Genomic DNA, 11,112 nt, shown 5'->3' with positions numbered 1-11,112 from the left:
TTCTTCAATGGAACAGTCGTGGAATGGCTTTACAGTTGAGAAAGAGTGCTCAACAGTGCTTCCAAATGGTTGCAAGATGATGAAGCCATCGACCAAAGCTTATGTTCTTTGAGGTTTTTTGGCAGAATTTCCACAATGAAGAAATGAGGTTTTTGAGAGCAAAATGATTTTCTGTTTTTGTAGGAGAGGCTGCTAGGGTTGCTTTGAGCAGAAAATGAACATATATACTTCTGTTTAACAAGCTAAGCATCATTAGTGAACTTGGTAATTGGAATTTAGTTAAATGGCATCTTTTCACAAAATTGCTAAATTCCACTTAAGTGATATGGCCAAGGCTGCAGCTCGAAAATGGGCCTTCCAACACAGCCAAAATGCAATTTCTGAACTTATTTGAATGGTAGAATTGGTTGGAAGTGGTTAATTTGAAGATTCACTTTTTCACCTCACTTGAAATTAAATCATGCTAGTTCAAAAATGCCATTTTGATTTGTAATGTTTTGGTGAATGATGATGACATATTTGGAAAGAGGGGATCAAATGTGACTTGTTGCAAAAAACCCCACCCAATTTGGCCAAATGGTTTGAGAGATATGGCCTTTTGAAGTTCAGAAATTTCTGAAAATGATTTGATCATAACTTGCCAACCATACATGGGAATTGAGTGTTCTTGGACTTTTTGGAAATGGGAGAACAAGATCTTCAACTTTCATGTTGGGCAAAAATTCATTTGAAGCTTGTATCATGATGTAATTTTAGGATCAAGAAGTTTCCATTTTTGGCAAATTCCAATTACAGGTCAACTTTCTATTTTGGGAAATTTCTTGTTTGACTTCAAATTCTTCCATGATGCTTGACATGTTGTATGAGGCTTATATGGACATGAATAAGACCTCTCAGACCAATTCCCATCATCAAATCACTGATTAAATGTCCAGTTGACCAAGGTTGACTTCAGTTGACTTCAGCTAGGGTTTTGCTTGACTGAACCATGTTCTGATGAATTCCAAACCCTAATCCCTTGAGAACTTGATTCCAAATGATATCCCAACTCATATGAACTCTTGATGATTGATCATGGTGCCCAAATTCTTCAAGAATGGCCACCATCCATTGCTTAATGACTGATTTGACTGATTTGACTGTAGATTGCTTCAGCTGCAAGTAACATGGTTAGATGACAATATTTTTGTACTTTTGGTTAGTAAACATATGAAAAGCAATGATATACAAATGCAATACATGCTTGGTGATCAAGAAACACACGCACAAGGTGACCCACCCACTAGGAGGGAAGCTAGGGCATGCAATGATCCTTGAGGCCATGGTATGATATGATATGGGCCATGAGGGATCTTAGGGCCAAAATTGGGGTCTTACAGGTTCATGAAAGTGCTCCCTAGGCTTGATTTTTTACCATCCCCTTCTTATTTGTCTACATGGAACTGTCAGAAGATTGACTAATCCTTGCTTCCGTTTCGAGAGTGCATGGTTAGTAGATAACCCATATCACAATATGCTAGAGGCTTGCTGGAATAATGAAACGTTTATCCTCCTAAATTTGGAGAAGATTAGAGGAGGAGTTAAAACCTGGAAGTGGAACACCTTTAACCAAGTTTCGAGGAAAAAGAAGAAGATAATAAAATGCATTACAGATATTCAACAATGTATCCAATCCAAGAGACATGTAGGAGGATTACTAAGGATAAAGCATATACTCAAACATGAGATGCATGAGTTCCTAAAAAAAGAAGAGTTAATGTGGTTTCAGAGGTCCAGGACTAAATGACTCATGGATGGCGATAGAAATACGACATATTATCATCTCAAGACGGTGCAACGTTGAAGACAACATTGAGATGATTAAGAATAACGAGAGGCAATAGATTGAAGAAGAAGATCAAGTGTGTCGGCTCTTCATCAATCACTACAAGAATCTCTTTTGCATGATACAAGACATATGTGGGAGAAAACTATGTACACTTTTCCTTGCATTGATCATGTGAGCATATGTAAAAGCTTGGTAAGACTATAACTAATGATGAGATTAAACACGCAGTGTTTTGCATGAATCCCTAGAAATCCCCTGGTTCAGATGGAATTCCAATGGGGTTTTCTTACCTTATTATGGTACATATCAAAATTACATATATATATATATATATATATATATATATATATATATATATATATATATATATATATATATATATATATATATATATATATATATATATTATATATATATATATATATATATATATATTCTCCCTTCTTTTTGTATCCCTTCGGTCTCTTATATTATCTTCGTTGCAGGTGAAATTGAAACAAAAGACGAAACCAATATCGAAGGTCCATCCAATGCTGGTGAGGTCAAAAAAGAAGAAGAACCCCAAAATAAAAAATAAAAATGTGAGTCTTTTCTCCATATTTTGATTGGGTTAATTTTGAGACGATTTTTTACACGCCATCTTCGTTTCAGAGTCGAAAACAGGATCCAGGTTCCCCCTCAACCACCAAACCCAAGAAATAGAAGAAATCCACAAAGACTGCACTGACATGGGTATGCATATGATTTCCTTCTTATGATTTTGATGATTTGGTAGAAACTAACCAACCAACTTTTCTGTTGTGCCAGAAACGATAGAGAACTTAGTTAAGGATGAGAGTTCGGAGGATAGTGAGAAGACTCAAAGTTTTTCAAACCCAAAACCCAAGCCTTCTCCAAATAATTTTGAGGTCTCTCGATTATCGCATGATCCACGATAAAATCGACGACCACCTGCCCCTTTAATGCCTTTAAAGGCGTATACGTTAGGGAATATTTAGTTAAGACAAGATCCCATTTTCCAATTCGACTATGCAGAATTGACTTAGATAACATATGTTTAAAGACATTAAAATGCGAAGAGACATAAACTTCAACAGGTTTTATGTAATGCATTAACTTCATACAGTAGAAATAAATAAAAGCGCGTCTTTTCTATTAGACTATACCTAGTTTCTACTTCATTCAAGACTCGAATGAGGTAATAAATGGTCCTTTCGACGCCATTATCGTCCTTTTGTGCTAACATGCTTCCTATGGTCGAGTCTGAGACATAAATATCCAATCTCATGCACTTATTCCTAACAGGATGAGACAATATCAGAGGGTGCATCAGGTACTCCTTTATTTTGTCGAAAACCTTTTGATGCTCTTGTTGCCACTTGAACTCTTCCTTTTTCTGGAGAAGTAACGAAGAGAACGCTCGAGTCTTGCCATTAAGGTTCGAAATAAACCTCCTCAAAAAGTTGATCTTCCCCCATAAAGATTGGAGCTCTTTCTTGGTCGAAGGAGGTTGAGTCTCCATGATGGCTTTAGTCTTATTTTGGTTTATCTCGATTCCCTTCTTGTGGACAACGAAACCAAGGAAATCTCCAATATGCATGCAAAAGGCGCACTTAAGAGGCTTCATTTTTAGCCCATATTTTCTCGTTCTTTCGAATGATTGTTGAAGGTGGTCAAGATGACAACTTCCTGATACGGACTTGATGGATATATCATCAATGTATATTTGCATAAAAGTATAGTCATGCCTTAGACACCTATGAATGGATGGTGGTGTCATTTGGCTTAAAGAATGTTGGGGCAATATACCAAGCTCTGGAAGCACTTCTAAATAATTATGTTTTTTTAGTTCATTTTATAATCAAGTTATTAATTAGTCTAATGTAATTTCTTTGCGGGAAGAAGTACGAAATACATTTAAAATTAAAAACTTTCAACTACAACATAACAAGAGATAAATATAAATAAAGTTACATCAATTAAAGTCTAACATGTGTCTTAATAAACTAATTAACGGCAACACATAAAATAAGTGGTTCTTCAACTCCTCAGGTTACTTCTCCTTTGTGAATTTCAAGCATACTATGAATATTTAAATATCTTTGTATACGATCTCATTTATATAGGTATGTGTCATATGAGCTATCATCCGTTAAGGTTACGTGTGAACAACTGAATTATAGTTTTCTTACCTTTTTAATTAGACCTCCTAGTCCTACTTGTCGAAAATTTGTGTTCATGATTGCGATCAATGTTGTAAGAATTCCAATGCGGGTGAAGAAAAAGCTCATAGCCTTCTCCTACTTAAAAAAACACAACAATCCTAAAATATATGGTTATAAAAGATGTGTTGTGAGTGAAATGAATAACGAGTATACTATTTTCTAAGAAGATCACTAAGGCAAAGGTGTTATACCACACCCAATGAAAAAAATTCTTTTAACAATTCAATGGATGAACATATTTTTTAAAATATTTTTATTATTATTCATTTTCTTATTATTTAATAATTTTAATTTTTTACTAGTAGAATATTATTTCTTTTAAATAAAAAAAAAGTCATTGATATAAAACTTCAAATATAAAATTTAAATTCGTTATTAAAATGATAATTTTATTATTATAATATTAAAAAGAATTGGTTTAACATATTAAAAAAATTAAATAACGAAAAAAAATAGTATGGCCTATTGGAAAGAAGAAAAAAAAATCAAATTGAGACATATTTAGAGAATTATGTTTGATTTTAAAGGCACTGCAAAATTTAATTGTTTGGAATAGGATAAATATTGAATTGGGTTTGGGTGACTTTAATAACTTCAATGTAATTGAAAAATATATAAATAATTAAAATAAGATAGGTGAATGATCTTGGAGAAGAAATTATTATAAGTTGATATACAAAAAATTTGAAGAAGAAATGATGAATGGGATTGAAATGAAAGTAACAAGTGAAAAGGATACTTCTGTTGACGAGGAAAGTGATACTTTTGATGATAGTAAAAAAGGGGTGTTGGTAGTACTCCCCTTTAACAAATTTTCCAGCCCAATTCTTGTAATTGAGAGAACGGCCCATTTATACCACATGCAACTCCAAACAAAAAAAAAGTCATTGTACTATTTCAGCGTCCCAATTTCCAAAACTTGTAAGAATTCTCTAATTCACCACAAATAGTACTAATAATCCCATGCAGTCACGTCCACTATTCAACACCGTTGTAGCTCATCATTAAACCAATCATTACCCTACAATTGTACCATCTTCTCATCAACCAATAACAAAAGATAGCTGCTAGTTAAAACCGTGGAGCGCCAACACAGAGGATAACTCCCAAAACCATTTATTACTACACACTCCTAGGGATTAGGTCATTCAATTTCCATTTTCACTTTTCACCTTTTCACATTTCTCACCGTGTGCTTGAGCTGTGATCGTTTCACTCTGTGACGGAATCTTCATCACTGTAAGTGAAAATCTCTCTCCGAGCTTACATTGTTGCTGAGATTTTTCTGCGTTGAAAATCATGAAGATGGATGTGTGTTTTGTTGAATATAGTGATTGTTTTCGTTTTTTTAGTTCCGTTATCTAATTGCATGTTTTAGGAGATGCGTAGTTGGAGACTTTATGTTTTTTTCAAGCTAAGCTAGGTCATTGTTGCGTTTGATTAAGTTGATTTTGCAAATGTGGTTTCTGTTAATAGTAGAAATTAGGGTTTAGAGAGAAGGTTGAATCTCATGGACACTAGACATTTTAAAATAACGTAAATGAATGTTGCATTGTGGAAACTAGACATTTTTAAATGCAGGAATTCAGTAACAATTTTTTTTGTTAAGATCATGTGTTATATGTAGTTTGATTTTATGTGTTAAGATCATGTGTTATATGTAGTTTGATTTTATGTGTTAAGATCATGCGTTATATGTAGTTTGATTTTATGTGTTAAGATCATGTGTTATATGTAGTTTTTTGTTAAAATACATATTATTTATGATGACATTTACTTTCCCTTTATGTCAAGGGTTATATGTAGTTTGATTTTGATTTTTGTTACTCATATTAGTAGAAATCAGGGTTGTCAAATGGCGGTGCCATGACCGCTACTGATATACATGGCGGTTTTTGGAATCGCCGTGAGATATTTAGGATTTTTCCGCCATAAACCGCCCTACTGTTATCAATTAGGGGTTATGTAGTTTAGGGATATTTGGTTTTGAGTTGAATACCTATGTGGCTGCAAGTTTAAATTGTAATTTTATACTTCAAAACTGACATATGTAATTGTATGCAGAGCTTCAATGGACTACAGCTCTGAAGAAGAGTCAGATATCAGTGAATCTGAGATTGAAGAGTATTCTGAGAAACCTTACGAACAGTTAAAGGCTGGGAAATACAAAGTTCGGAATTTCAATGGCACTCTAAGGTGCCCATATTGTTCTGGAAAAAAGAAGCAGGAATTCAAATATAAAGACTTGTTGCAACACGCCTCTGGAGTAGGTAAAGGTTCTGCAAACAGAAGCACAATGCAAAAGGCAAACCACCTTGCTTTGGCAAAATATTTGCAGACCGACTTAGTTAATGAAGCAGAACAAGTACCTCCCCCAGCTGTGACCCAAACTGCCATTCAACCTGTCCAGCAAGTTGAAAATTATGTTTGGCCATGGACAGGCATAATTGTTAACATAAAGAGCGAATTGCATGATTCTGGATACTGGCTAAAGGAATTTGTCAAGTACAGACCATTGGATGTACATGTATTCATGATGGATGGTGCTGCTCAGGCTGTAATAGACTTCAACAATGACTGGAACGGTTTCATGAATGCATGTGAATTTGAAAAATCCTTGGAAACTAAACAGCATGGAAAAAGGGATTGGAATTCGATGGACTTGCAGGACAGTTCTGACATTTATGGATGGGTTGCTCGTGAAGATGATTTTTATGGTGGGGGGCCAATTGGGGAGTACCTTCGCAATAAAGGAAGGCTGAGAACAATTTCAGATATTGTACAAGAAGCATCTGAAAACAGAAACAGCATTGTGGAAAACCTGGCTAATGAAATTGATATTACAAATGAAAACCTCAACAAAATGCAGTATAAGTATAATGAGAAGACTATGTCCTTAAGTAGGATGCTGGAGGAGAAAGACAAGCTTCACAATGCTTTTGTTGAAGGTTTGTATAATTTTTCTTTGAATCTGGTTCTGCCTTATTCTATATAAAGCATGGTTGTCTGGATCTCCCTCTAACTCCCGAAATCGTCCGATCTTGCACTCCGGCAACTGGCCACCGATATAAGTGGCACAAAGATCTTGGATTTGGTTAAAGCGTTGAACTCCTAGAGAAAGATCTTTAAATCCTGGGATCCCGACGATCCATTTTTTGTTTTTCGCAGCTTCAGACCCGTTTTGATCAGGTCATTAAACAATTGGACTCGGCTCATAAATTGACTCACAATTAACCCTGACGGCTGTGCACATATTTTAGGGTTTTGGGACTTGCAATATTTTAAATGAGCTTTTGAGAATTGCAAAATAAGGATTGTCCGCAAACAATAGCCATTGGAACTTTGAGAATTCTGTATTGATTCACCTTCTAATATGGTTTTTTGGATATGATATTTGCTATTGATGATTAAATTAATGAGAATTTTATGTTAAAAGTTATTTATCCTAGTTATAATTTTGTCTATCTGTTAGGATCTTACGATTGTGTTACGATCCTATTATTTAAGCTTTTTCTATACCCTAACGATCTTTATTGAGATCCCGATTTTGACAACCATGATATAAAGACAATGTGCTTCAAGTTTGGCCGCATATGTTTTACTACTCTTGTACGTTCTATGAAGTAGAAGAATAGAAAGAAAACAAAACTTGCATAGATTTTAATGCTACAAAAACATCTTTGTTTTTTGTCAGAGTCAAGGAGTATGCAGCGTAAAGCTCGTGAGGAGGTACGAAGGATCTTGGAAGAACAAGAAAAGTTGAGTAATGAATTGGATGAAAAAATGCGGAAGCTTGACTCCTGGAGCAGAGATCTGAATAAACGTGAGGTTCTAACTGATCAAGAGAGGCAGAAACTTGAAGAGGACAAGAAGAAGGTAATGTATATTACACTTTTTGGTGATTAGTATATGCCCACAACAACAACAACCAAGCCTTATCCCACTAAGTGGGGTAAGCTACATGGATCGAATTCCACCATAATGTTCTATCCAAGACCATGTTTCCATCCAATTTGTTAATCTCGAGATCTTTCTTAATAGTTTATCTTATGGTTTTTCTAGGTGTTCCTCCTTGTCTATAGTATATGCCCAATTTAAATATTTTTTATTGCTGATTTCATAGTTTTATCTACCATTGTCCTTTTAAAAAATTGACCTACCTTTGTCTGTAGTCTCCTACTAATGTCCTTGGTTGCTCATCATTTGAATAACAAAGTGCTTTATTTTGACCCTATTGATTCCATTTAAGTGAATCCCAACTTTTACTAGCATTCCACTATCTGCTAATTAGACCAAAGTCTATATGCCAAATTTACAGCTTTTGATTATTGTGGGAATTATCAATTTATATTTATGATTTTAGTTAACTACCTCATTTATGTCAAGATTTCGTTTTGAGGATTTGTAGTTTCATATAGTATATGAAATCTTTGCGTGAATTTTTTATTTAAAAAAGCATCTTTTAAAATCCATAAGAAAACCCAGATTTTCTTTTTGGTATCCCACTTTGTAATCTTCACATGCTTCAGGGGCCTTAAAACTTTGAAATCATCAGCTTTGCGTGTGCTTTTACAAACTTCTAATATTACTTCTTTGTTCTTCTAGAAAGACATAAGGAATGAATCACTCTTGGCGGCTTCAAAGGAGCAGAAGATAGCTGATGAAAATGTTTTCAGGCTTGTTGAAGAGCAAAAGGTTTTTCTTCTATTGACTCTCTTTGTTATGAAAAAACTCTACTACAGCAGCTTATGCTGTTTATCACTTATAAGTTATATCATCCATTTGAATGTTTTCTGCTGACGTGGATTTCCAAACTATCAGAGAGAAAAAGAAGAGGCCTTAAACAAGATCCTTCTATTGGAGAAGCAACTAGACGCCAAACAAAAGTTAGAAATGGAGATTGAGGAGTTAAAAGGGAAACTGCAAGTTATGAAACATCTTGGAGATCAAGATGATGCAGCTATCAAGAAAAAAATGGAAGAAATGAATGCTGAATTGGAAGACAAAATAGATAGTTTGGAAGATATGGAGGCCATGAATAACACCCTCGTGACCAAGGAGCGTCGAAGCAATGATGAACTTCAGGAAGCTCGGAAAGAATTAATAGAAGTATGATCTCATTTACTTTCTTCTAATTTTATTTAATTCTATATGAAAAGAAATGCTACTCACACTTGTTGCATCCTTTAAACCTCACACTTGTTGTTCTGCAGTGAGATATTGTAGAGGCTAAAGTTGTTTCCCCCCTTCTTCTTTTTTTCCTTCTAATTGCTATTATTGTAGGGGTTAAATGAAATGCTGACTGGTGCTAAAACTAATATTGGGACCAAGAGAATGGGAGACCTTGACCAGAAGGTTTTTCTGAATGCGTCAAAGAAAAGATATTCTGAGGAAGAAGCTGGGATCAAGGGTGTTGAGCTTTGCTCTATGTGGCAGGAGAATGTGAAGAATACAGCTTGGCACCCTTTTAAAGTGGTTAAAGTGAATGATGATCATGTGGTATGCATCATAGAGACGCACTCTGTTTTAGATGTTGTTATGCCTCATTAGAGAAATAGTATAATAATTAACCCGTAATACTGTTATATTGACACAGACAGTTATAGATGAGGAAGATGAGAAATTACGAAATCTCAAGCAGGAATGGGGAGATGAGGTATATTCAGCTGTTGAAACAGCCTTGAAAGAAATAAATGAATACAATGCAAGTGGTGGATATGCTGTTTGGGAGCTATGGAACTTCAAAGAAAAGAGAAAGGCAACATTGAAAGAAGTTATTACTTATATTGTGGATCATATGAAGAACCTTAAGCGCAAGAGAAAATAGGCAAAAGGTATCTTTCAGGCTTTTAGTTAAGCTCTTGTTCAGCACTGCTTTGACCCATTAATGAGTATTGCATTGATATTCCATTGCTAGCTTTGCTAAATTGGAAAGAAAGAAAGAAAGAAAGAAAATAGTAATTTGGAAAGAAAGAAAGAAATAGTGACCCAATTGCATCCATATGTACATGCAACAACCTTTAGACCCTTGTTAGGTGCAATACTAAATAATTAAATAAGATATCAATTTAGGTTTATATTGAACGTCATCTAATATCTAGAATGAGTTCTTAAATTATTTAATATCTTGCTAGAGTAGTGTAATGTAATTCAATACATTAATCTATTCTGCAATTTGTTTATGACCGATGAATGGGTAAAGGGTGTGGCTTAGGTGATGAATGGGTAAAGGGTGTGGCTTAGGTGAAGTTATCCGCACCGTATTCTGTAGTATCTGTATGGTAGTAGTGTAAGTAGTTTATATGTTATAACCAATAGCTAGTAGTTTGTAATTGAAAATTCATAAATGAAAATTGATTAAAATTCAAGTGGTTGTTTAAATTAGTTGGTGAACTAACTGATAAATATAAAATGACAGATATGTTCATGTAATTTTTGTACAAGTTCTATTTTCTATATACATTATTTAATCTAAAATACTTTTAAAAGCTTTACCAAAAGTGATTACAACTAGTTTACAAGTCTGTCAAACAAACTCAAGCTTTCCTTGCACCTGACATGTTGGTTCTCCTGTGTTACGCAAACAATGCATCAACAGGTATTTGGTTTTGTTAGAACTTGACCCTTTCAATCGTTCATGTCTATCATGGATAATTTTGAAAAACAGAAGATGAAAATAAAACGATGACTGATAGACTGCACAAGCTTTTTTTTATCATATTCAGAAAGGAAAAGTTTATGATATTAGGATGGCTACATGTATAATTGCACAAATGCACATTTCAATTCAGTTAAATACGCCCCCGTAAAATCTGAATATGCTTATCTTGAGGAGGTTTTGCAGGGGAGAACTACACCATGTTATGCTGTGCCTTGAGCTTTGGAGAAAGATGGAAGTATGATCTTTTTCACAGCCTTCAGACTTCAGGGAGCTGTTTAATCTATTGTGTACTGGAACTTCTTTACTCTTGCTATTCCATTCCTAAAATTCCACTCTGAACTATTGATGATGAAACTGTTATTAGTTATCGCAAATGTTATCTCTGTCTATTTTATGTA

At 34.5% G+C, this 11,112-nt stretch overlaps 1 protein-coding gene across 2 annotated transcripts; it reads left to right on the top strand.

The window, feature by feature from the left end:
- The first annotated feature begins 5,072 nt into the window (after positions 1-5,072).
- Positions 5,073-11,112, top strand: LOC127105356 (factor of DNA methylation 1). Of its 2 annotated transcripts, none has more exons than XM_051042527.1 (8): positions 5,073-5,292; positions 6,118-7,001; positions 7,748-7,929; positions 8,659-8,748; positions 8,875-9,162; positions 9,337-9,552; positions 9,650-9,887; positions 10,898-11,112. In XM_051042527.1, the coding sequence occupies exons 2-7, from the start codon at positions 6,125-6,127 to the stop codon at positions 9,878-9,880; spliced, it is 1,884 nt and encodes a 627-aa protein (XP_050898484.1). In that variant the 5' UTR covers positions 5,073-5,292; positions 6,118-6,124; the 3' UTR covers positions 9,881-9,887; positions 10,898-11,112. The 2 variants fall into 2 exon arrangements, with proteins under 2 accessions (XP_050898484.1, XP_050898485.1); XM_051042528.1 differs by having other exon boundaries at positions 10,889-11,112.

This window comes from Lathyrus oleraceus, chromosome 7, assembly GCF_024323335.1.
Source record: "Lathyrus oleraceus cultivar Zhongwan6 chromosome 7, CAAS_Psat_ZW6_1.0, whole genome shotgun sequence".
Classification (NCBI taxonomy): Eukaryota; Viridiplantae; Streptophyta; class Magnoliopsida; order Fabales; family Fabaceae; genus Lathyrus; species Lathyrus oleraceus.
Note: the sequence above shows the minus strand (reverse complement) of the source record. Positions and strands in the feature narration are given on the sequence as shown.